Source organism: Gopherus flavomarginatus, chromosome 12 (assembly GCF_025201925.1).
Source record: "Gopherus flavomarginatus isolate rGopFla2 chromosome 12, rGopFla2.mat.asm, whole genome shotgun sequence".
Classification (NCBI taxonomy): Eukaryota; Metazoa; Chordata; order Testudines; family Testudinidae; genus Gopherus; species Gopherus flavomarginatus.
Genome location: NC_066628.1, coordinates 35,628,160 through 35,655,482, shown reverse-complemented (window position 1 = coordinate 35,655,482; position 27,323 = coordinate 35,628,160). Strand labels below are relative to the sequence as shown.

At 45.3% G+C, this 27,323-nt stretch overlaps 2 protein-coding genes across 4 annotated transcripts in view; one reads left to right on the top strand and one right to left on the bottom strand.

Annotated features, from left to right (window-relative positions):
• The window catches only part of MXRA7 (matrix remodeling associated 7), an 836,957-nt gene that overhangs the window by 293,086 nt on the left and 516,548 nt on the right, over positions 1–27,323 (bottom strand). The window lies entirely within an intron of this gene.
• MGAT5B (alpha-1,6-mannosylglycoprotein 6-beta-N-acetylglucosaminyltransferase B) overlaps positions 1–27,323 on the top strand; it is a 176,082-nt gene that overhangs the window by 69,895 nt on the left and 78,864 nt on the right. For all 3 annotated transcript variants that reach the window (XR_007768724.1, XM_050919257.1, XM_050919256.1), the window contains exons 4-8: positions 9,977–10,089; positions 16,723–16,796; positions 20,094–20,264; positions 21,519–21,683; positions 22,536–22,705. Coding sequence is in view for 2 of the 3 variants with exons in the window: in XM_050919257.1 (XP_050775214.1) it covers positions 9,977–10,089; positions 16,723–16,796; positions 20,094–20,264; positions 21,519–21,683; positions 22,536–22,705 (693 nt within the window). In the remaining variant the exon portion in view is untranslated. The remainder of the gene's footprint in view (positions 1–9,976; positions 10,090–16,722; positions 16,797–20,093; positions 20,265–21,518; positions 21,684–22,535; positions 22,706–27,323) is intronic.

Below are 27,323 nucleotides of genomic sequence, written 5' to 3'. Positions count from 1 at the left end.
GGACCCCACTCTTACAGTCTCAGGGACGGTTGCTCTGACTGATTCTCCACTTCCTAGCTGGGGTCCCTGGAGTAAGATCAGGCATATGTGCCGTGGCCATTAACCCTCCTGCTGCCCACAGAGGACAAGTTCCTTACCGCCCAGTCACAGCAACTTATACAAAAAGTAGCCCAGTTACTTATTTAAAAAACAGTTTCAAAGAACACGTGTTTGGCGCTGACGATGATTAGCCACATACAAAGCACAGAATATAGAGACATACACATAGTGTAATGTATGCAGTGTAGGTAGGAAATACTGAGATTTTAACTCCTGCAGTATTGGAGATAAACAAATAACTTGTAGCAATTCATTTTGGCCTTGATCCCGCAACTGATTCTAAATAGAGTCCTGAGGCTGCATGGAGCCCCTCTGGGGTCAAAAGATTGACACGTGTATCCAAGGCCCCAGTCCTTACAGACTAATGCCCATGTTAAACTTCATGCACTGTGAGTACCCCATCCGAGTGACTGATCTTGACACACATACTTGTGTGTAATTGCTCATGGGAGTAAATCACACAGAAGTAAGTGGAGCACTGCCTCAGACTCGGGGGGTCTGTCACCACAGTCCATTGCAGGATCAAGGCATTAGTCTATGAATTTAGCCTCAGCCCTGTCATGAATTATCTTATGATTTTCTTAAACTGATTTGAAAATAGTTGAATGTGGATTGTCAGTAAATTTATTTTGCTGTGTGGAATGTTCTTTTCAGATGTTTGATATTAGAGATGGCCCAAAAATGAGTCAAAAATTTTATGGACATTTCCCCTTTTTTCCCCATCAAAATTTCAAAATGTTTTGACCATTTGGATGAAAAACTCAAGTTTCAACTGTGCTGGGGCTCAATCCTGCAAACATACTCACGTTAGTAATTTTACTCAGAGGAGTCATCTCGTTAAAGTAACCGGGACTACGTCTGTGAGTAAAGTGACTCATGGAAATGTATACAGTAGCAGCTCCTTGATTGGTTCTGATTGGATATACATGTCACATGACATTGTTTCTTTCCCGTGTTTGGCTGAGCGTAACTCTTGGTATCAAAAGAATTAAAAAATGACTCAGTGCCTGTCATCTAATATTTGCTGAAAACGAGCTGTTTCAATGAACGTTTCTGGCATGGAACATGTTCGTTAGAATGTTTGCAGAAAGTGAGTGTGGAAGGAGCACAAACACAGCCAGAGCAAATTTAGTTCTTTATTCAAGCAGATGTTCATGGAGACAAGATTGAGCTGTTCGCCTCAATAGGATGGGATGAAGCTTATTGCAGAATACAGAGCTACTGAAATATGTATTTGAAACATACTTTGCTTTATAATATTTTTGTGTGAAATTGATTTGATGAAGCCTATGGAAATAATTATATTGACCTCCTCGGTAAAAGGTTTTGAGATCTAAAGATGAAAGGCACAATGTAAGAGTTGAGTGGTATTATTATTATTATTTATTATTATTTCTGTGGAACATAATAATGCTTATAAATTATATAGCCTCTTTAATCTGGTTCTTAAAGCACTTGACAAAGATGAGTGAGCATCATTATCCTTGTTTTCTAGTGGGAGGGAAACTGAGTCACAGAGCGGAATGGTGACTAGGGAACACGCACAGTGCGAACAGATGGCAAAGTGGAGAATGAAATATAGATCTCCCGACTCCCAATCTAGTGCCTCATGTACTGGTTCACACTACTTGTCCTTATTTGAGGTGGTAGTGTAGTGTAGTGTACTGGCTAGAGCAGAGGCCTAGGGGTCAAGATTTCCTCGTTCTGGTCCCAGCTCTGCTACTTTGAGTTGCCGTATGACTTTGTACTTGTAGTATAACTGCTCTGTGCCTTGGTTTCCCCATCTTTGAAAAAGCAGATACTAACACACACCTTTGTGAAGAGAGATTTAAGATCCTTTGGTGAATGTTGCTACACATGTTAATATGATGTTAATATCATCATATACTTTCTACAGACAATGTCCTGTCTTGGAAATACCGACATTACTTCCATGTGTATGGATCTCACTAAAATCATTGCTTACAACAGTTAATAGCTAAACGTACAAGATGAGGAAGCAAGTATGTTTAGGGTTTGTATTATCAAGACAACACACAAATAGAAACATTCATCTTTTCATAATACTCCTTTTATAAGAGGCAATAAATATACAGTACCTTGCAAAGGGATAAATGTGCTATAACTAAACAGGTGCTGCAAAGTCGGAGGCATGAAACAAAGCAAGGGGAACCAAATTAATGCCTTCAAAAAGTAAAGGAACAATCGACCTCAAGCTACATTATCCCAAAAATGATCTGCCAGTGGAGAAAGATATATCTTCATAGGAGTTTTTGAAACAAGATAAATACTGTATATGGTGTTTTATAAATGACATTGTGATCTGAATCTTAATCAAACACAAGGAAATATAAATCTAAAAATAATATAGGTAAAATCAATGTGGATGGTTAGAAGTAAAAGTACTATATTTGCAGTATTAAACGTTTTTAAGGTCCCAGGGAAAAATTATTCTAGAAAACCTACAGTAATTTACTATAGTTTCACTTGCTGGCAAATCCCCAGCACAGTTTGGTAGGATTTATATCTTCACTCCAGAAGCATATTTTAAAAAAGCTCATTCCTACTCTCTGCCCACTGATGTTCCGGGAAGCAGGTTATCCTTTTGGCTGTGCTGGTGTAGGAAATATTGATAATCCGGCTATGCCATCATAAGTAGAGGTGAGCAATTCTTTTTCGGCCAATAGCAAATTCTCTGAAAAATGCAGTTTCATTTTTTTAAAAAGTCAGAATGGTTCATTTTGACATTTTCTAAATGAATTTTTTTTAACATTTTATTTAGAAACAGATAATTTTATTTTGAAATGTTGAATTGACCTAAACAGATATTTTTTCAGTTTTTTGTTTTGGCAAGAAAAACTGAACAAATTCAGTTTGAAACAAAACAAAAATTTTTTTTCTTTGTTTCTCTTTTTGTTTCATCATTGAACAAGAAAATCAATTGTTTTCTCAGAGTGCTCAGCGGAGATTGAGGCCCCATTGTTCTAGGCCAGGGGTGGGCAAACTACAGCCCGGGGGCCGCATCCGGCCCTTCAGACATTTTAATCCGGCCCTTGAGCTCCCGCCGGGGACCAGGGTCTGGGACTTGCCCTGCTCCGGCGCTCCAGTTGGGGAGAGGGGTCAGGGGCTTGCTCTGCTCCAGGTGTACTGTGGCTCCACACAGCTCCTGGAAGCAGCAGCATGTTCCCCCTCCAGCTCTTACACATAGGAGAAGCCAAGGGGCTCTGCACGCTGCCTCCACCCTAAGTGCCACCCCCGCAGCTCCCATTGACTGGGAACTATGGTCAATGGAAGCTGCAGGGTCAGCACCTGTGGATAGGGCAGCATGCAGAGCTGCCTGGCTGTGCTTCTGCATAGGAGCCGGAGAAGGGACATGCTGCTCCTTCTGGGAGCTACTTGTGGTAAGTACTTCCTGAAGCCTGCACCCCTGACTCTCTCCCATGCCCCAACCCCCTGCCCTAGCCCTGATTCCCCTCCTGCCCTCCGAAACCCTTGGTCCCAGCCCAGAGCCCCCTCCTACACCCCAACCCTCATCCCCAGCCCCACCTCAGAGCCTGCACCCCCAGCCAGAGCCCTCATGCCCCTCCCCCCATCACCCCAACTCCCTGCCCCAGCCCGGAGTCCCTTCCCACACACTGAACTCCTCATTTCTGGGCCCACCACAGAGCCTGCTCCCCACCAGCCAGAGCCCTCACTCCCTCCCACACCCCAACCCCCAATTTCTTGAGCATTCATGGTCCGCCATATAATTTCCATACCCAGATGTGGCCCTTGGGCCAAAAAGTTTGCCCGCCCCTGTTCTAGGCCCTTAACATACAAAGATTAGGGTAGAGTCCTGGTTGTCACTTACGCTGCTGATCTACCTGCATAAATGGCTGCTCTTAGTAGAAATGAGAATTAAGACAACCCTCCCTGCTCCAAAGAGCTTCCAGTCTAAGGCCCCAATCCTGGAAAATCTGGGTCAATTAATACCAATCATGAAATTATACAGCCTTTTAAAAATTCTAGCCACAGTTTTTGATGTAAGTTCTGATCCTGCAATAATGCAATAATGTAATGTAATAATGTAATGCAGCCTGACCCCTGAACCTGTATGGAGTCCGACAGATGTCTATGACCCCCTGCAGTAGTCAGTTCCATAGATTAGTGACATTAGATAATAGGTGAAAGCGCTAAAAACAGAGTTTAAGTGGTATTTAAGTGGTGTGTAGGCTTCGTGCTGACCCGCTGTACGGGGTGAATGTCACCCTTGGTGAATAGTTCTTGAACTGCTTCACTTCTTTAGTAGTGATAATAGTATTTAAATATTCCCTATCCTACTCTGCTATCACTAACCAGGGCAGATCACTTACATTTTTCTTCTCATTGTCTTCAGTCACTATCAATACAGCATAATGTTCCAGCAAGCTACAGCAAAACTCTTTTATCTCTATGCGGTTCACAGTTTAAATAGTTTATTTTCTAGTCCTCTTGCCCAAGTTGTAAATCATTTGAATGATGATTTTAGTAATTTATGCTTAACCTTTCTTGCCATCTGTTTAATAGCTCAAATCAAAGTGTTTCTAAACTGCATGCTGGATGCAAATTCAGGAACCAGGATGAAATATCTTGATGTAATAGATGGTTGTTTTGTATCAACTTGTGTCTGATCCAGTGTGGCAAAATAGCAAAGGTAACTGGCACAAGTTTTTGGTTAATTTGGTTTAAATTAACATTTTCAACCGTTGTTCATTGCTTTAATATGTGACAAAACTCCAAGAATCATGATGGACATTCTTCAGCTCCAAAATAGCTAAAGTGAGGAGAATATTCCTTTGCCTTCTTAATCCTAGTCACTTCAGTTTACATGTCCTCATAAATTTCCTTAGCACCTTTCATGGAAAGCCTTGCAGTACAACGAAAGAGAAATGAAATTATTGTTTGAGGATGATAATCAAACGTACATTTTACACCCAAGATCTCTGACTTCAGTTTTTTTTGTTGAAGGAACAGCTGCGGGGTAGTAGAGTTAGTCACACTATCGGGCATGAATACTGGCCCAGCTCCTCAGCTGGTGTAAACCACAGCACCACTGGAGTGATGAGATTTACACCTGCTGGGAATCTGACTCATTATTATAGTACATTCCTGGTTAGCGATTCATTCGGGAGCTGATCCTTATTTCATTTGCAGGTATTTGTTGACCCTATGTCTCAGGTCTGGCTGAGCTGTGCTCATCACAAGAGATGAGATGGAGGACAAAGGCGACTTTAATCCTTTGGGTATGTCCTCGGTGCACACTAAGCCCTGGTCTTGTGGGGTTGGTGTTTCCAAGTCTGTGTTTGAGCATCCACACTGCATTGTAAACCTGGGTTTACAACTGCCAGACTCAGATCTTATAGCTATGCTAATGTGTCTATACTGCACCATGCAGCCCTTCTGTCTGAGGTCAGTGGCTTGAGCTGCAGTCATACTGCAAAATGAAAGGGCTTGGATCCAAGTCCCAGCTGGATTCAAGCTATGACCCGTCATCCTAGCAGGGTCCTAGGATCCAGGTGCTGAGTACTTGTTGGCTGGTGTTACACTGATTTGCTTGGACTAGGGTTGCCAGGTGACCAGGAACATCTGGTTGAAAAGAAACCCTGGTGGCTCCAGTCAACACTGCTGACCAAGCCGTTAAAAGTCTGGTTGGCGGGACTGGCAGGCTCCCTACTTGATTCCATGCGGTTCCCAGAAAGGGCAACATGTCCCTGACACCTAGGCCTAGGAGCAGCCAGGGGGGTTCCATGTATGTCACTCACCTTGAGCGCTGGCACCGCAGCCAATGGGAGCTGCAGGGGCTGTGCCTGCAGATGAAGGCAGCATGCAGAGCCACCTGGCTGTACCTCTGTCTAGGAGCTGAGGGACATGTTGCCCTTCCCGAGAGCCGCCTGAGGGAAGCACCACCCAGAGCCTGAACCATGCACTCCCTCCAGCACCCCAACCCTCTTCCCCAGCCCTGACCCCCCTCACACACCTCAACCCCCTCATCCCATGCCCCACCCCAGAGCCCACACGCCCAGATGGAGTCCACACCCCCACTCCCTGCCCCAACTTGGCCAACTGGAGCCTGCACCCTGAGCCCCCTCCTGTACCCCAACCCCCTGCCCCAGCCCTGAGCCCCCTGCCACACCCAAATTCTCTCCCAGAGCCTCCATCCGACATCCCCTCCCACACTCTGAACCCCTTGGCCCCAGCCTGAAGCCCCTTTCCTGCACCTCAAACCCCTCATCCCCGGCCCCACACCAGATCCCTCACCCCACCCGCATCTCAACCCCCTGTCCCAGACCGAAGCCCCCTCCCACACCCTGAACCCCTCATTTCTGGCCCCACCCTAGAGCCCTCACCCCCAGTCCAGAGCCCATACCCTCTCCCACACTCCAACCCCCTACCTCAGCCCAAAACCCCCTCCTGCACCCCTGCCCCAGCTCAGAGCTCCCTCCTTCATCCTGAACACCTCATTTCCGGCCCCACCCTGGAGCCTTCATCCCCAGCTGGAGCCCTCATCCCCTCCCCAGCCCGGTGAAAATGAGCGAGTGAGTGCGGGTGGGGGAAAGTGAATGACCAAGGGGAGATGGAGTGAGTGGGGGCAGGGCTTTGGAGAAGGGGGCAAGGCAGAGGCAGGGCCTCGGAAAGGGGGCAGGGCAAGGGTGTTCGGTTTTGTGGAATTAGAAATTTGGCAACCCTAGTGTGGACAGAAGCAGGGCTTATACTCAAATGTGATTCAGAGCCCGGACTTAGTGTGCAGTGTAGACATACACTTTATGGCTCTGTAATCCTGGTTGGAGCTGGTCAGACCTTAGCTTGTGATAGAGCAGCCAGAGGGATGAGTTAGAGCCTGTTTTAATACATTTATTACCTATGGTCTCCAGAGGCCAATCAAGTAGTTGTGAATGGCTGGAGCACAGAATTGCTACATCAATGCCTTATTTCCTTTTTCCATGCTCCTCTTGCCTGAGACTGTGAAGGGTTTACATGGGGGGAGTTCTCAGGTGGATAGATCCACCAGGTTCATATGGGCCTCAGTGCACCTGAGGACTGGGCCTATTATTGATAAGTAACTGCTGAATTCTTGGAGTAACCTACTGCTTGTTTGCAAGCTGCTACTTTCAACTCTTCACCACCAGTGGTGTGTAGTTTGTTGCCTACATCACATGAGAAAAATGCTGAAAGGTCTAGAAAACATGACCTCATGAGGAAAGCCTGGGAAAAAATGGGTTTGTTTAATATGGAGAAGAGAAGACTGAGGGGGGACATGGTAACCATTTTCAAGTATGTAAAAGATTGTTCTAAAGAGGAAGGTGATAAATTGTTCTCCTTAACCGTGGAGGACAGGGCAAGAAGTAGTGGACTTAAATGACAGCAAGGGATATTTAGTTTAGACATTAGGAAAACCGTCCTAACCGTCAGAGTGGTTAAGCACTGAACAAATTGCCTAGGGAGGCTGTGGAATCTCTGTCATTGGAGATTTTTAAGAGCAGGTTAGACAAATACCTGTCAGGGATGGTCTAGCTAATACTTAATTCTGCCTCAGTGCAGAGGACTGGACTAGATGACCTATTAAGGTTCCTGCCAGGTTTACATTTCTATGATTCCATGGCATGATTTCTGCTCCCTGACTGGATAATGGTTGCAATTTAAGTGTGGGGTATTCAGAAGCCCTCCGAGCTTTCCTAACTCGACCCTTGTCAAGGTCAAGGGGAGTTTTACGTCAATGGACCGTCAGTGATGCACACCAACTGAGGCTTTAGCCCTGTGTTCTTTGGGCAGGCAGATGTTGCCAAAACTACTGGAAGAATCTCTTGATTTTAGCATTTAAAACAGCTGGCAGGTATAGTTTAGACCCTTGGTTTATCCCTTCACAGGGTTGTGGCTGCATGGGGGAGAGATAGCCTCTGGATTTTAAATAGGGTTTTTTGGGGGAGAGGGGGCAGAGGGGTTGCATGTCAGGATATGTGGTTTCCCCTATGGAAGTGTGAAGGCCCAGTATTGATGGTCATAAACCATCCTGGAAGGAAAAATGTGAGTCGTTTGCTGCTAGAGAACAGCCTTAAATCAACGACTGAAGTAGTGTGGGTTCATAAAACAAGTGGGTTTTTTTTAGCCGTGAGGACAGAGGCACTTTAAATCCTAGCCTGCTGGTTCACTGATCCGCTAGAGAACAAATGTAAAACTTTAGTGAGAAGGACCCAAAATCAGGGCATTTTTTTGTTCTGTGATCATTCAAGGTTGCCCTTTTGATTTTACTCACAAGTTACGACATTTTTTTTTTTAATGCTCTGCATAGCTGGAGAAAAATCTTATCACCTTGACATTGTGGAAGGGGAAATGATTTACTGTGGTATTCAAGCTCATCAAGATATTATCATCTGCAGTAGAAACAGAGAGCAGAACATTTGAAATGGAAAGATTGGCCCACGTCAAATGTGTCCCAAGAGTGACACTTCATAGAGGGTCAAATTCTGTCCTCGGGTGTGTTGCACAAGGTTCATGCACTGCTCCATTGTTTCTATCCATTTAAGGTGCCTTTCCACTGCCAAAGCAATGCACTGGGGCCTTAGAGTAAATGAGAATAAGACCCATTGATTTCAGTGGCACCATTGGTGGAGCATGCGTGGTCCAGATTGCCGGTCCTGATTCCGGAAACCCCTTAAACAAATGGTTAAGTTCCATTCAGATCAGTGGAATTTAAGCATGGGTTTAAAATGGAGGACATACTTATGTGCTTTTCTGAATGAGGCCTATCGCAAGTTGGGATGTCAGAATCCAACCCAGGAGGAGCAGGAATAGAGCCTTCCCATTGACCACTGGGGTTGTTATAGATTATCCCTCCATTCCCTGGGGCCCAGATACCCCGGTCTGGTGCTCCTCATCAGTTGCTTGAAGGATGAATGCTCCCTAGGGGACTTGCTGTAATTCCTCACTAAGGGGCAGGGACTCTGGGTAGGACTGACTTTTTCTTGCACCTCTCCTCAAAATAGCTTAATCACAAGTCGCTAGCATCTGCTCCGTGATTACATGGCCAATCCCACTGGCTGAATGGTGAACAGAACCTCTTCTTCTCGTAGGTTGTTAGGTCACGACACCTGGGGGCCAGTAATTATTTGTTCAAAGATTAAATGTATTCTGGCAACCGCTCAACTTCCCAGCAAAAATGTCATGTCCCTGCTATTTAATGACACAACACTTCCCAGGGAATGCCTTGTGACTGCACCCAGGTGGGAATGCATCTTCGTTCAGGTTACCAGCTGATCTGTTGGGGGAGGGATGGGTCTTGTGGTGGCTAAGGTTTTGTAAAGCTCTCAAGCTGGTTTTAGCGCTTGCAAAGTCAATTTGACCCAAGCAGCTGCCCTGTGTATGGTCTATATATTGTAGCCATTTCTTCTCTCTTGCCCTGCTCTGCTCCTTTGCCTCTTTCTCTTAGCCTCTCTCTCTTGTTGTGCTCTCCTTCATTTTTCACCTTTTTTTCCTGGATTTTGCCCTGTCTACATCCTTTTTTACAGTGTCCCCATAGCAGACCACAAGCCCAATGACCTTTAGGAAGGAATTTCAGACACAGGCTGTTTGAGAAAGTTTGAAATTAGGCAAAACAAGTTTCCCCAGCCGACACAAGTATTTGCAGTTTGTGCATGAGTGTATGCGCAGGCAGGCGGGAAATAACGATGGGCCAAATCCCACAGTACTCCCTCAGTCAAAGCTCTCATGGAAGCAAATGGAATTGCTGCTCCCCTTGGTGACCTATTTTGCCACCTAAGAATGACCGCTATTTAGGCAGAAAGCACTCCTGGCTCTTTCTAACAAGCTTGGATGCCTTACAGGAAGGAATTGTGTTCTCAGGGTTTATTTATTTACTTTGCAGGTTCCAGCCAGCAGCAGGTTTGATGGAGAGGATCCAAGCTATTGCTCAGAATGTCTCTGACATTGCAGTGAAAGTAGATCAGATTCTCCGGAACAGCCTCATGAATGGGAAAGGTAAGAGTGCCCTGACCTTTCTGCCCATTCACTGATTCTGTATGCTGGGCAGGTTCACACCCTCAGGAACTCTTAATTGCTGTACCGATGTTGTAGGGAAAAAGTAGAAACAAGCCAACCACAGTAGGTTTGGATACAGATCCAGGAATTTGGATGCGGAGCTGAAGTTACCCAAATAACTTGTGTCTGCAAAATTAGGTTGGATATCTTAGGAAAATGGACTGTTTGACAAGTTTCCTGCTACTACTTATGTCTGGCTCAGTGTGAATTTAGTGCTAGTGAAATGCAGGGATTTCCAGAATAGGAGCAGCACTGGCCAGAGCAGTGCTGAATGCACCTATTGCATCATCAATGTGTCTCAACCCTCACCTGGCGGGACCGGAACTAGGTCTGGAAGAGGAATTCAGTCTGCATAGTTCAGTCAAGATGTGGGCTATGGGTTTCCAAAGGGAATAGTGACTTTGGGTCTCTCACTTTTTGGAGGCCCAACTTGAAATAACTTTTACAGGGGCCAGATTTTCAGAAAGCAGATGCTTTAACGTGTCTCAAAAACTGAGGCACTTATCTATTCAGGGGACATTATCATAGGACCTAATCACATCAGCCACGCTATCAGAGGCTCGTTCACCTGCACTTCTACCAATGTGATATATGCCATCATGTACCTGCAATGACCCTCTGCCATGTACATTGGCCAAACCGGACAGTCTCTACACAAAAGAATAAATGGACACAAATCAGACTTCAAGAATTATAACATTCAAAAACCAGTCAGAGAGCACTTTAACCTCCCTGATCACTCAATTACAGACCTAAAAGTCACAATTATTCATCAAAAAAACTTCAAAAACAGACTCCAATGAGAAACTGTAGAACTAGAATTAATTTGCAAACTAAACACAATTAAATTAGGCCTGAATAAAGACTGGGAGTGGGTGAGTCATTACACAAAGTAAAAACTATTTCCCCGTGTTAATTTCCCCCCTACTGTTACTCACACCTTCTTGTCAACTGTTTGAAATGGGCCATCCTGATTATCACCACAAAAGTTTTTTTTCTCTTGCTGATATTAGCCCACCTTAATTAATTAGTCTCATTAGACTTGGTATGGCAACACCCATTTTTTCATGTTCTCTGTGTATATATATATCTTCCTAGTGTATTTTCCACTGCATGCATCTGATGAAGTAGGCTTTAGTCCACGAAAGCTTATGCTCAAATAAATTTGTTTGTCTCTAAGGTGCCACAAGTACCCTTCATTCTTTTTGCTAATACAGACTAACATGGCTACCACTCTGAAACCTGAGGCACTTTTGAAAATCTTGGCCTTATCTTCTATGCTAGAGGGCAGTAATTGGTGTAGTGGATACCTGTCATGGGGGGACTGGACTGAGACCCCCAACTCATTTCTCACTTTCTGAACAGCTGCTAGATATCTCTATCTTGTGTATTTCTCAGATGCCTAGCACAGTTATATGGTGTCAGCTGAGCACTGGTTGCTTTCAGGTAGTAGTGAGCTGGTTCAGAATCAAACTACTGTCTCTCCTAGTACTGATCCTCAGAGCCATCATCTCCTGACCCCAAGTGGAACACTGTCTTGTGGGATTTAAGCATAGCTGCATCTGGATCTGAGTCTGGCCAAAAGCCAGAAATGCAAAGGCACAGAAAAAATGAAAAACATGGAGGAAACGCATCAGAATATTTCACATCTCCCAAATTATTCTCTTTGGTTCAATTCACATTTTGGACCAAAGATCAGTGGGGGGCGGGGGGAGGAGGGGAGAGGGTGGTTATTTGATCTGAGATGGTTAGCTCACATCTAGCAAAAATAAGAAAAAAAATCCATCATTTACTGGGTGCTACAGATGTGGGTGTGGTATCACTCATCTGACAGCCAATTGGACTCATTGGGTGGCCTTGGATAAGTCATTTAACCTCTCTGTTTCAGTTTTCCCACCTGTAAATGGGAATTATAGACTAGGATAGAGCCTACGAGACTTTGAGGATGAATGAGTAAAGCACTATGTTCTAGAGCTGATGTAAACTGCTGGTGAGCATGTTACAGGTTCCCCGCTCTGCCTGTTCTTCAGAGGAAGCGAGTCTGTTGCAGTCCCCATTAGCAAACCTTGGCATGTTAGCCCAAGCTGCAGCAGTTTACACTTTCAGCTTCAGAGGTTCCTGATTCAATCCCCGGGGTGTTGACCAAAATGGCGGCTTATCACACCGATATTCGGAATTGCAAAGCCGTTTTCTAAGTAAGCACTAACACATGCATAGGGCATGTTCATAAGCCCATTTACATGCACCCTGGGTGTGCTAAGGCATTCTGCTGCAAGTTGTGCCACGGCACGCTCCTGGAGTGTGTACACTGGCTGGCAAATGCACATCCTGAGGGCATTATTGTGCTTCCAGTGCCGTTTATTGACATTTTTAATCAGGAAGCTATAATGCATTTATTTAATATTAATCTACCTAAAACAATAATCCCCAGGAGACACAATACAAAACCATTATCTTGTATCTGAGGGTGAGCACTTACATTCCTGTTTTTAAGCCTTGCCCATTCATTCCTTTTTTTTCCCTTCTTCCTTTCTTTAGCTGTCTCTCTCTTTCCTGCCATAGTACAAATTCCAGTTGGCACCCCTAGAACTCCCCAGCTGGTCTTGATTTCTTCTGGAGAACCGATATCACCAGGAACCAGTAGCCAAAGAGACCTAGCCTGTACTTCTGTTCCAAACCCTAGTTGGCCAAGTGGAACCAACTGAGGATTTCAACTAGAACATCCACTGGGTCTTTCATCTGCAGCTGGTGCGGGCAGCAATCTCAATGAATGGAAGCAGCTGAAGCCCAGCTGGCTGAGCTGTTTGGTGGCAGCGTAGTAGGGCTGGCAAGAGAGGCTTTACAGTCCTGCTTGCCCCACGCTGCTCAGCTCCACGGGGTGGAGCTCAAAAGAGCTTCCAGAGCAGGAAGGAGCAGAGAGAGGATGAGGAAGGAGCTTTCCCTAGAAGTGTGATTATCTGCCTGGGTGTTGCAGTGATCTTCTCAATAAACACCTTTTAACAAAGCAAGCTAGGATCACTGCATGCCACACTGTCCCCCCTTTGTCTTCCCTTGAAGCTGGAGCCTTGCCTTGCTGAATCAAAGCCAGATCTTTAGAAACTGCAAATGCACTTGATTAAAAAAAACCCCAGATTAATGTGGTGGGCACAAGAGCATATCAGTGCTGGCTTCCTCAGCCTGCACTCTGCCTGTCCCCAGAGTATGAAATATTCATCATCCTGCTAATGTTTCTTCCTCCAGCCTTGGAAGCTCAATACTCTGAACAGCCTCGCCTGGGCCCCTGACACCAGGAGAGGTGTAGATGAGGCAGTAAAATATTGTCCGTTCATGTCCTAATATCAATGTTTAATGCCCATTTGTATTATGGAGCCAGGATTCCTAATGAACAGGGGCAGCAGAGACCTTATTTAACATTAACAGCGTGAGTAACTGCCTGGGTGTTGGCAGCATGTTAAGGAAAACAACTGGAGCACATTATACATATCTTATTGCACCCCCGTCTTGTTTCTTCTCTTTAATCTTTGGCTTATAAATAATGGATGGCAGTCCAAATTTGATCAAGGTCAGTAGTGACTGAAACTTGTTACCGTCTGATAGCTGCTCAGTGAAAAATGAGTTGGCCATCTCTGATGACTTCTAATTAACAGGTGCTCACAACACCAAAATCATCTATCTAGCAGTACGTCTACAGTCGGAGCTAGAGAAGTGTGACTCCCAGCTCATTTACACATACGTGCACCAGCTCTCGTTGAATTAGCACACTAAAAATAGTAGTGCAGCTGTGGTGCCACGGGCTGCAGCGGCAGTGGCTCAAACTAGTCACCCCAGTGCAAACGCACATGAACTCTATGGGTATCTCTTGGGGCAGTAGGCCACACCTCGGCTGCCTGGGCTACTGCTAGCTCACATGAGAGCGAGTGTGAGTATGTGTGTGTGAGCTGGGAATCACACCACTAGCTCATAGTGTAGACATATCCAAAAAGTTAGGTGGCTCTTTTAGAAGGGGTTCAGGTCCAACTCTGCCCTGTTCCTGGATTAGGCCCTGGTTTGAGGAATTCTGGGAGTTGTAGTTCCCAGGGTTGATGAGATCTGTAGGCTTTACAGGCTTACAGCAAGGAATTCTGGGAAGGGAATCTGTATATAAGAGGCCATGGTCTCTCACAATGACAGTCTACTGAATCACCCAACAGAGAGAGACTTACGCATGCAGGAGACATGCTGCCAACTTCATAGGAGCAAAACCTAGTCTGCGAAATTCAGTTCCAAAAGGGGTAGGAATGACCATGGATCTAATCACAATCAGAATTAAATACCTGAACTCAGATTCAGTCTAGCCTTCACATTATAAGTACCCTCACTTGCCCCCTCAAGCATTTTATTCCTACCTACTGGGGAAGGAAAAAAGGAGATTACTGTTGTGTATTTTTAATACTTGGAAAGTCATAGAATCATAGAAGATTAAGGTTGGAAGAGACCTCAGGAGGTCATCTAGTCCAACCCCCTGCTCAAAGCAGGACCAATTAAATCATCCCAGCCAGGGCTTTGTCAAGCTGGGCCTTAGAAATCTCTAAGAATGGAAATTCCACTACCTCCCTAGGTAACCCATTCCAGTGCTTCACCATCCTCCTAGTGAAATAGTGTTTCCTAACATCCAACCTAGACCTCCCCCACTGCAACTTGAGACCATTGCCCCTTGTTCTGTCATCTGCCACCACTGAGAGGAACAGAGCTCCATCCTCTTTGGAACCCCCCTTCAGGTAGTTGAAGGCTGCTATCAAATCCCTCCTCACTTTTCTCTCCTGTAGACTAAACAAGCCCAATTCCCTCAGCCTCTCCTCATAAGTCATGTGCTCCAGTCCCCTAATCGTTTTTGTTGCCCTCCGCTGGACTCTCTCCAATTTGTCCACATCCCTTCTGTAGTGGGGGGCCCAAAACTGGATGCAATACTCCAGGTTTGGCCTCACCAGTGACGAATAGAGGGGAATAATCACTTCTCTGAATCTGCTGGCAAAGCTCCTACTAATACAGCCCAATATACCATTGGCCTTCTTGGCAACAAGAGCACGCTGCTGACTCATATCCATCTTCTCATCCACTGTAATCTCCAGGTCCTTTTCTGCAGAACTGCTGTTTAGCCAGTTGGTCCCCAGCCTATAATGGTGCATGGGTCCTCAGTGACCTGCAGTGAGGGATGTCAGTATAAAAACCTTGATTGATAGATTGTTGTATCCAAAACCAGAAGGGGCCAAATTTCTGCTTCAGATAATGCTGAAATATGAGAACAGCTTGTCTCACAAGACTTCTATAATTCAAGATGTCAGAAATTCCCCACGATCAATTCTTGCAGGAGTTCTACCATTTGGGGCTTAAATCTTGCAAGAGTAGCTTGGAAGATTTTGGCAGCATAGGCTACAAACCCGGACGTCAGCCTCAATTGTGCCTTGAGCTCAAACCCTGAGCCCAAAGCCTAAAGAGAGTGCACATAGCTTCTTTGGGCCCACCTGTAGTTAAAATATATCCTGGACTAATAACACTGTTAGTTAGTTTGGTGGCCTCTCTCTAGGTAGGTTGCTAGAGTGCATGTGTCCCACTGGAGGTCTGGTGCGTTACACCCACTCTGCGTTGTTTGTCAGTGCCTGTTTCAGAACTACTACTCTGTGTGTGTGTAAGCTATTCTGAGAGCACAAATTGACCTGAATGTGTTAGCGGCACTAGCCCCAGGGGCGAGCTCTATATTTGACAGCTCAGTGGGACTGTTTGTTGCAATTTTACAGTTTGTGCCTGGAAGGCTGTCAAGTACAGCCTTAGATACAGAAGCCTATTTACAGATTATTAAAAGAATGTACAGGGAGTGATCAGAGGTTGGATCTGGAACTGGAGTTGCTCCCCCTCTAGAAAATGCCCTGGAATTTGGGCTGAAAGAACAGCAGAAATACAAGCCAACAGAAACATCAACCCAAACAAAATAAATAAATAAATAAAAAGCCAATATAAGGGAAATGTGATCTAGCATTTAGAGCAAGGACTGAAAGTCAGGACTCCTGGCTCCTACTACACTTCCTGTGTGACCTTGAGCAAGTCACTTTACCACTCTGTGCCTCAGTTTCTCTCTCTGGAAAATGAGTATTGTAAGGCACCTCCACCAACAGGTGGTGCTGTATCCTTATCTCAATGTTAAGTTTTTGTCTTCTATGTTTTTATGTTGTTGTATCTGATCTAAGGCTTTTAGCAGGATGTTCAATTCTGTCTCTGTGCTGGAGCTAGTACTTGCAGTGTTGCAATAAATTCCAGTGATTCTATAAGCGGGTATAACAGCATGTGAATATTTCCCTACTCCACAGGTTTCACTCAGGCTCATTCAAGCTGGCAAGGTGTTTTAGAGGAGGCTTGTTCCTTTGTCACATGCACCACTAACAGCTGCTCAATTGAATCAAGTTGGAAGGATTGATTTTTGGGTGGTGAAAACTGAATGTCAAATTTGACCACAGATCAGTGTCCTGCCCCCCAAGTTCTAGAGTTTCACTATTATAAAAGTTTTCTTCTTCTCCCTGTATCTGAATTCTCTTTCCACAGTGATAGAAGGCAGACGGGACCAATGCGAGGTGCCCAGGGACCCCAAATACCCTGACTGCTCTGGAAAAGTGGAGGTGAGTCAGACACACCGAAACTGATTTTGAGGTGGTTTCCTATGGTCAGAAGAAAGCCAAGGACTGTGAGAGGTGCCATTTCCATCCTAACAACCCTCTTACCCAACGCCAGCCAGGAAGGGATAGATGTCTTCTTTCCCATTAGGTGCAGACTGGGTTAATGCCCATTTTTATGAATAAAATTGTGACCCCTCTTCCTGGGATCAGATCACCAGCTACCAATGGGCATGATACCTCTTTCCCTTCTAAGTAGAGATTTTCATAATGCTATGGAGAGCAGAGCCATCTATTGCACTTCAGGGCCTGGTGAGTTAATTTTTTTCCCCTACTGTCCTCTAAAAATAGGTCTTAATGGTTGGGGCAAAAAAATGGTTGTACAGAAGCTATTGCCAATGGCAACAAAGCAACAGACATGCCAAACCTGTGAAAAAATTCAGAAATTGGGCTTGTTTTTGGCTTAATTCGCTTGTGAGTTGCTTGTTGGCTAGTTTTTGGCTTGTAGCTTGTTGCTTATAGCTTGTTGCTTCTCTTTTTTTGATCAGCTCCTGGCAAGCACAGGCAAAGGGGGGCAAGCAGGGGCAAGGGGGGGCAAGCAGAGGTAGGGGGCAAGCAGAGGCAAGGGGGGAGTCAGGGTTGCACAGCGGGCCCACCACAGTCCCAGACTGCACACTGGGAGAATCTAGTCACACAAGAGTGTTGAGGTTCTTAGGGACTGGCTTGTTTTGCTTTGTTTTGAAATGGGATTAGCTTGATTTTTGACTTATTGTGAAAGTGGGCTGCTTATTTACCATGTGAAAGTCGGCAACTGTGCAAAGCAGTTGCCAGGGTAAGACTGGAGAAGCAGCAATCCAAAGGGTGGATGGTTTAGGAAATGGTTGCTGGTCCCTTTAAAACCAAGTAGAATTCTCTCTCTCTCTCTCTCTCGTTGTGCAAACTTATATCTGGCTCATTTACCCTTCACACAGGAGAGAACATAATGCTCCCATTCAGAGTGCACTAGAGGATCAGGCAGCAGAGCACATGGTGCGTGTGCTGTGGAGGGAGAGCGCAGAACAAAGCAACTCATCGAGGGTGGACAAAGAGATGGGCATCCTTTGTCTACAGCCCACCGGGTTTCCATGGTTAATATGGCCCTGCTGTTATTTCTTGGTGAATTATCTAAGCATGAAGCCATGTAAGGGAAAGAACCATCACATGTATTTATTTTTTTTAAATATGGAGCATTATCGAGGGTCTGGGAAATAATTTAGGCATCACAAAGGACATTGTATCTCATTAAGGTAATGTGACACTGGTCTCAACTCTTAACACAGCTTGCTCTCTGCACCTGAGCGCAGCTTTGACATTTGGCCTGGAGCAGCATGCTGCTTTGGCAGACAGTAACTTTACATGAACTAATTAAAAGCTCACCCAGCCTCGTACTTCAGACTTCACTTAAAATTATGCCTCGCTGAGTCCATGTGAAAAAATATTAAAGAGCTTATTAATAGGATAGCACAGTTACATTATCCCTTCTCCCTGTGCTAACCACCATTTTCTTCCATTTTCTTCCATGCCTTGGTTAAATTTTGAGCGTAATTTAATTGCCAAGAGCAGTAATGTGATCTCCTGTCTGGATGATTGGTGAGTTTTAAATATTGGGCATGGAGACCTGTCTCCTGAGTGGATTCGTTTTTGTAACTAAATTTAAAAATAGGCTGGCACAAGCAAATCCTAGAGGATGAGAGATATGCGCTGAGAGCCTGCATGTATTATCTTCCATGCAGAATCACTCTCTGGGAAGTATAGTAGATCTCTGTCTTCTTGGCTCCCCATTCTCCCAGAGTTTATGAAACCTGGAGGTCAGTTCACTGGTCAGGAAGAAGGAGGCACCATGGTATATCATTATTTTGAATTTCCTCGCCCCTTGTTCCAGGCATTGGTGGTTACATCACTGGAGACCTCACGTATTCTGGCCAAAGCTGAGTGTAACCTGAAATCAAGAAGGCATTGTCAGTTCAAATTCTCTGTGTTCAATCTTTATTTTCCCAATGTGATGGATGAGGAGGGCCTGACCAAACACTCTGTAAAGACCACGACTCAGATCCTCAGCTGGCGTAACTCAGCATAGATTCATTGATTTCAAGTAGGTGACTTTCTCCATGGATCTACACTGATTTGCACCAGCTAAGGCTCTAGCCTATTATGTCAGTAATGCCACTGGAAAGGCAATGTTTTATACTTATGCACAATGGTAGCATTCATTCCTTCTATACTATGCATCACTGATGCATTAATAAGAGCTGGATGGGAATTTTATGACACTTTTTTTTTGTCAAAACTGAAACATTCATGGAAGCATATTGTTTTCATTGCAACTTTTGTTGGGAAGGTTTCTCAGATCCAGGATGAAATTTCTGGTTACAAGTAGAGACAAGACAGACCAGGGACTTAAACTTGGGCTTCCCACCTCCCTCTGAGTGCCCTAAACACTGGGGTACTGGCTATTCGGATGTAGGTCTCTTGTGGGTTTTTATGAAATATTTTGAAAGGTCTCATTTTTCCTTCCGATGTGGAATGATAACAAATGTCAAAACCTTGACATTTTTCACAAAACGAAATTCTTCTTTTCCAGCCAGTGCTAGTGCTAGAAGGATGGTCCTATACGTTACCTCTGTGGGTCGGACAAAGTATTATGCTCTGATAGTTATACATTTACATTTTAAGGAATGATTTATTCATTCCTTAGCAAGCCACATGTTCCTGGAAACTTACACTGTAGGGATAAACCAGGCTGCCAGCTGTGTAAGTTATGGCACAGGAAATATGGCCAAGAATAGTGTGACAAACTCCTACTCACATGGGAAAGTGCTGTGGGGTCTTGTTGTAATGTAGATAGAAGAAAGCAGATGGAGTGGAAATAGAACCTGAGGCCTCTATGCCAACACTAGTTTACCGCTTATATTTTCATGGCAAAGCTGGTTACAAAGCAGTTGTGTTTGTGTGAACCTAGTTTTACTGTGGAGGCTAATAATCCTAGGTCAAATATGTGTCCTTCTGTGGTGCTCATGTTTGGAAGTGAGCCAGTAGTGCTGTTTGATGTGGGAAGTATAAATCTTTGTGTGTTTCCTTCCATTTTATTACCCGTGCCCCCAAGGTTCCACGTAGAAAGGTCTGGAAGGTTACATGTGACAGGGTTCACAGTGGCCACCTAGTGAGCATCCTTAGATTTCTGCACCAGATGCCCGAAGCATAGTTCTCCAGCAGTGATGTTTGCAGAGCTCACTCCGCTAATCTTTGTCTCTGCTTGTCTTGCAGTGGATGAGGGCCAGGTGGACGTCTGACCCCTGCTATGCATTTTTCGGCGTGGACGGCACAGAATGCTCGTTCCTCATCTACCTCAGCGAAGTTGAGTGGTTTTGTCCTCCGCTGCCTTGGAGAAATCAGACAGCAGCCATGCCATCCTCAAAGCCACCACCCAGAGTGCAGGTAAGGGCAGTGAGGGTCTGTGTGCCAGTCCAGCACCCTCCTTTAGGTGTATTCCTACGTGGGCTGCTGGATTCAACGTCTCTAGGCAAGAGCTACAGAAAGGTCACGAGCTACAAATGGTGCCTGAAGAAAATCTGTATTAGAGGGTCTATCAGTGCAAAGAGCCTTGTATTATGGGTGGTGTCTACATCTATGTCAGACTGGAGATCGGTTAGCCTTTGTTTGGGTGAGACTATGGCACTGTAAACCCCAAGCACATGCATTTATCTCTAACCTTAACACTAGCCATTCTTCCAGCATCACAGTAGGGCAGTAGCACCACTACAGTAAAAGCTGAGACTAGCATAGCCCTCTTACACTGATCTGTGCTCTCCTGAGTGCACCTGATCAGTGGCGCCAGTGCCCGCTTAGAGATGTTTCCATGCATGAATGTAAGTTTCTGTAGCCCGCAGTGCCAGGGAAAGAGTTTTTATTTATCCTTGAGGGAGCCAACAGATAGTCAGGAGACCCCAGTCGGTTAGTGGGATGGGGACACTGAGGTTTTGCTCTGGCATAATCCCTATGGGAGATTTTAAATGCTTCCCCTGCCAATTCTTTCACCTGAAGATATTGGAGCTCTCAGCTGTCAACATGGCTCTGCCTGTCATTTCAGGAATGGAGTCTCCATTTACTTCCAGGGTCCCATGGACACTTCTGGAGGAGACTGTATGGCCCTACAAGAAGTCCAACTTAGCCATAGGCTGGGCGGCCTAGGCTCCCACCTAAAGCAGGACTGTCCTGAAGTTGAGACTCTTCTCTTTCTCTCCCACTGGGCTCCTCTAATCTCACCTCACTCCCTGCAGGGCCCAAGACCCATTCCAGCTCTGCAAGTCTGTTCTTCTCCTTGACTCTCTTCTGACATAGCCAAAGTGGGGAGCTGATGCCAATCAAAGGGGCAGTTCCTTCTGTGTAACACTTAAGGGTTGACCCTCCCTTACTACTCAGATCACCTTGCCGATGTGTTTCGGACAGATCAGCGAAAGGATGATGGCACTTGCTCCAGGAAAGGAGCCAGCCAGGCCAGTTTCAGGCAGGGTTGTACTCAGCACAGCTCAGCTGTGCCTTCACTGCTGCTGTCCGTACTGTTGTGGCTATACTGCTATTTCTTGTAGCACCAGCATGATGAGAGGTTAGATGAAAACACGAGCAGAGGAATCACACCTTGGCTCATCATGTAGACATAACCTAAAAAGCAGACTCTCTTTTTTTCACTAGGCAGCTTTTCGGAGCAACCTGTCTTACCTCCTTGAGCTGATCGGGAGTGGCAAGGAATCCTTGATCTTCATGAAGAAGAGAGTCCGGCACTTGGCCTCACAGTGGCTTCTGGCAACCCGAAGCCTGGCGCAGAAACTGAAGGGCAGACGGCGGGATCAAAAACAGGTGAAAGATGAACGTAGGGAGAATTAGTTGTGGGCTGATGAGTCCTTTGCATTTGCCTCCAGAACCAGTTGCACTAACTGTAGAGCAGTAAATTGGAGGCTGTTCAGGATGAGTGGGAAAGGGCACTTTAATGTATGGAAATCCCCTTTCCGTCTAGCCTGTGTCCGTTGGGGAAATGAGTTTGGTTGGCCTTAGCGGATCATGTGCAAGCCTCCTAACTACCTTCAGAACACCTCAGCCTCCAGCTTCTGCTAAGCTTCTGCAAGCCAGACTGAGTGGCTGCTATGGATTCAGTAGCCACATACTGCTTGTGCCTTTGGAGATTGCTGAGGAGATGGCTATAGGTGTCATTCATGGGGAAGTGCAGACTAGGTCACCATTCCAGTCACCTGTGCTAGGCCGAGCGTAGAGACAGACAATTCCAAGGCTTCTTGTTCCTTGTATAAGTCACTCACTGATCCTAAAGTCCGTGGGCCAAATGCTGAAGCACATTCTCATTCATCACTCAGGCAAAACTCCCATTGCAGTCCAATGGTCCTGATCCCAACCGGTGCTCAGCACCCACAATGCTCTTTGAAGTCCATGCAGGCAGCAGGAGCTGGCCACCTCTGAAGAGCAGACCTCTTGCTTTGATGCCAAAACATGGATTTAGTTGGGCACCCAAGTTTGGAAGAATCAGCCTGAGAGTTTTGCCTGGGTGAAGACTGAGTAAAACGCGAGTGAGGACCTTAGGGTTTGGCTCCCCGCATAGTTTCTGTTGCACACTGTCCTCATGTCTGAGTGCTGCCTACACAGGCACATTCCGTGCTGCCTGGGCCACAAGAGCATCATCCTCCCTCCTTCTCTCTCTAGATCTTGATTCACATCGGCTTCCTGACGGAGGAGTCAGGGGATGTTTTCAGCCCCAGGGTGCTGAAGGGGGGACCTCTGGGCGAGATGGTCCAATGGGCAGATATCTTAGCTGCCCTCTTCATTCTGGGACACAGCCTGAAAGTCACAGTTTCTTTGAAAGAGCTGCAGAGGTAAGTGCCATGTTGATGCCCAAAGAAATGATCCCAGCCAGTAGAGCAGGAGCCCCCCTGGGAGCAGGCTGGTGTTGTCTGATGGGCTGTTATTTGTGTGCATGGGAAGGCTGTACCTCCAGGCATCCAAGGGTTAGTTTGAACCATTAGGCTGTGGCTGTTGGGATTGCTGTGTGAGATCCCATAGAAATGTCTGTAGCAGCCAGACGCTTCACTTTGTTTTCCCATTGTCCTCACATTCAGGTCCGTCTCTCTGTCGTACCCTGCCACTCTCCTGGCAAGCAGTGTAGTCTGGAGGATGAGGAGTCAGGGCCTCAGCTATCACAGATGCATTGTGTTATCTTGCTCTATTTGCTTCCAGCTCTTTGTGCCTCTGTTTCTCCATATGTGAAATGGCTATAGTACTCTCTACCTTCCTCACATGGGCATCGTGAGGCTCAGTGAAGATTTGTGAGATTGTCAGATGAATGACTCTGCAAAGCATGACGCTACATGTGCTGAATTAGGCCTTGCCTGGGAATTCACCCTGATTTCAGCACTGTAAACCCTTAGTGCAGACAAGCAAAGATGTGGTTTGCACTAGTACAGTTCATCCTGGCTTCCAGCAGGGGTGAGCAGCTGCATTGCAAATCCTGGCTTATAACAGTTTTCACTAGGGCTTTCCACTGATACAATTGCACCATAACTGGTCTAGGGTTGCCAGTTGTGGTTGGGCATATTCCTGGAGATTTCATCACATTGCATAGTTTTTAATGAAAGATTAATCATTAATTCTTAGAGACTCCAGGACAATCCTGGGGAGTGGGCACCAGTGGTTGATCTCCCCAATGTAAACAAGGCTGGAGACATCCAGAGGCAAATCCTCAACTGGTGTAAATGGTCATAGCTCCAGTGGAATAAACCAAAGATGCACTTTCCTGTACACTCCTGGGTCAGACCCCTGCTGAGCTTTACCTCCCATTGCTTCACGACAGTTTATTTCAGCTGAGGTTCTGCCCCATGTATTACCGTAGCACTAATCATCAGTCCCTGTGGCTCTTGGTGAGCAGCTCCCTGCCATGCCAGCATCTCCCTTCTCTCACTTTCCCCTGTCCTGTGCCTGCACTGGGCAGAGGAGCCAGCCTCTGTCCAAGGGTCACTCTTGTGAGTCTGGTTATGTATGAGGCCCAGGCTTGCTCCGGATTCACCCCCAGGAGCTAGCCACTTCTCCTTCAAGCACCAGCTCTGCATCATGTCCTTCAGACAGTGGGAGAGGACAGCGGGGGTTAGTGCACCGAAGTGTGTAAGGCAGAGAGACTATGGTCCAGGTGTAAATCAGGAGTAAATCATACTTGTGTAAGTCAGGAGTAACTCCACTGCAGCTGGTTGCATTGCATCTATGTAAAATTAGTGTAAAGGAGAGGCAAATGAGGCCTTTTATGGTTTCTGAATTAACCTCGCTCTAGGGAAAGATTCTGGCCATACCTCTTGGGAGCCACTGAGAGGTAAAGCTCACCAGGGTCTGGCCGAGGAGAGCACAGGAAAGTCCCCCTTTGGTTGTTTCAGACTCAGATTTCATTTGCAGTTAGAATCTTTCCAAACAAAGTCCCCAGAATAGCTGGTATTAGAGCGGATGCAGGTGTGCTGCAGGCCAGCTTGCTCCTTCCACTGTGCCATGGCCATTTCAGTTCCAGTACACGTCTCCAGTGACTTTACTGGCATTGTTTTAAAGGCAGTAGCTCCATGCTCCTTAAGCCCATTCCTTCCTTCCTTCCCCTTCTTCCTGCTGAAGAAGGAGAGCACGGCAGCTGGTGTGAGCTGTCAAAAATAGCACAAGAAGCTCAAGGGCAAAGCAAGGTGAATAGCTGCAAAAGAATCTTTGAAAATAATTTTTAAGTACATGAGAAGCAGGAAGCCTGCCAAACAGTCAGTGGGGCCACTGGATAATCGAGGTGCTAAAGGAGCACGCAAAGAAGAGAAGGCTGTTGTGGAGAAGCTACATGAATTCTTTTCATCAGTCTTCACTGCAGAAGTTATGGGGCAGATCCCTGCACCTGAGACATTCTTTTTAGGTGACAAATCTGATGAACTGTCCAAGATTGAGATGTCAGTAGAAGAGGTTTTGGAACAAACTGATAAATTAAACAGTAATAAGTCACCAGGAGCAGATGGTATTCACCCAAGAGTTCTGAAGGAACTCAAACATGAAATTGAAGAACTACTAACTGTGGTATGTAACCCATTGCTTAAATCAGCCTCTGTATCAGATGACTGGCGAATAGCTAATGTAATGCTGATTTTTAAAAAAGGCTCTAGAGCATATCCTGGCAATTACAGGCCAGTAAGCCTAACTTCAGTATCAGGCATATTGGTTGAAACTATAGTAAAGAATAGGATTATCAGACACATAGATGAACATGATAAATTGGGAAAGTGTCAACAGGCTTTCGTAAAGGGAAATCATGCCTCATCATTCTATTAAAATTATTTGAGGGGAGGTCAACAAATATGGACAGAGGCGATCTAGTGGATATAGTTTACTTGGACTTTCAGAAAATCTTTGACAAGATCCCTCACCAAAGGCTCATAACCAAAGTAGGTGGTCATGGGATAAGAGGACCTCCCATGGATCAGCAACTGGTTAAACGATAAGAAACAAAGGTTAGGAATAAATGGTCAGTTTTCACAGTGGAAAGAGGTAAATAGAGGGTCCCCCAAAGATCTGTACTGGGACCAGTGCTGTTCAACATAGTCATAAATGATCTGGGAAAAGGGGTAAACAGTGAGGTGTCAAAGTTTGCAGACAATAAAAAAATTACTCAAGCTAGTTAAGTCTAAAGCTGGTTGCAAAGTGTTACAAAGGACCTCACAAAATGGGGTTGGCAAGAAAATGGCAGATGAAATTCAATGTTGATAAAAGCAGAGTAATGTACATTGGAAAATGTAATTCCAACTATACATACAAAATGAAGGATCTAAATTAGCTGTTGCAGTCATTGTGGATAGTTCCCTGAAAACATCTGCTCAATGTGCAGCGGCAGTCAAAGAAGCTAATAGAATGTTAGGAATCATTAGGAAAGGACTAGATAATAAGACAGAAAATATCATAATGCCACTATATAAAGCCATGGTAGGCCCATATCTTAATTACTGCAGGCAGTTCTGGTTGCCTCAATCTCAAAAAAAGGTATATAAGAATTGGAAAAGGTACAGAAAAAGGCAATAAAATGATTAGAAGTATGGAACAGCTTCCATATGAGGAGAGATATAGCAGGACTGTTCAGCTTAGAAAAGAGACGACTAAGGGAGAATATGTTTGTCAAGTATAATTCCCAATTCTGGACCGTAGCGTCCAAAATATGGGTACTAGCATGAATTCCCCTAAGCTTAATTACCAGCTTAGATCTGATAGGCTGCCACCAATCAGGACTTAGAGTAGAGCACCTGATAGACTCTGGTCTCCCCCAAAAACCTTCCCTGGGGGTCCCAAGACCCAAATTGCTTGAGTCTCACAACAAAGGGAAATAAACCATTCCCTTCCCCCTCCCTTCTTCCTCCCAGCTTCTTCCCGCCCTGGGAACACTAGGAGATCGCCTGATTCAACTTCTTGAATCACCACACCGAGAGGAGTGTTACCTTCCCCCTCACCCAGAGGCCATACAGATTCAAGCTGCGTGAATCTAACACAGAGAAAATTTATCCTTCCCTTCTCTCCACCAATTCCCTTGAACCTTAACTAGGAGAAAAAAATCACACAGGTCTTAAAAGCAAAACTTTTAATAAAAAAGAAAGAAAAAAGTAAAAGGTTTATCTCTGCACTTTAGGTGGTAAAAAGTTACAGGGTCTTTTAACTATAAATAGAAAGAAACCTTCTCCAGCAGAAACACACTTTAAGCTACTTCCAGCAAGTACACATATGCAGATGAAAAAAAAAAACAAATTAAAAGACTATGACTGCCTTTTCTTACTTACAATTCTGAATAGATAAGAGACTGTAGCAGGGAGATTGGCAGAAACCTGGTTGCACCTCTAGTCCTGTCCAGGACCCAGAGAGAACAAAGCCAAAAGCAAAACCCACAAACAAAGGCTTCCCTCCACGAGATTTGAAAGTATTTTGTCTCTTGGTCTTCTGGTCAGGTGTTTGCAGGTCACTGTTTGTTAACCCTTTATAGGTGAAAGAGACATTAACCCTTAGCTATCTGTTTATGACAATGTTAGAGGTCGATAAAATCATGACAGGTGTGGAGAAAGTGAACAGAGAAGTGTTATTTACCCATTCACATAATACAAGAACCAGGTGTCACCCAATGCAATTAATGGGCACAGGTTTAACACAAACATAAGGAAGTACTTCTTCACACAATGCACAGTCAACAGTCAATGTGGAACTCATTGCCAGAGCATGCTGTATAGGTCAAAAGTATAACTGGGTTCAGAAAAGAATTAGACAAGTTCAGGGAGGCTGGGTCCATCAATGGCTATTAGCCAAGATGATCAGGGATTCAACTATATGTTCCGTATGTCCCTAAATCTCTGCCTGCCAGACACTGGGACTAGATGATGGGATGAATCACTCGATAATTGCCCTGTTCTGTTCATTCCCTCTGAAGCACCTGGTACTGGCCACTGTCGGAGACAG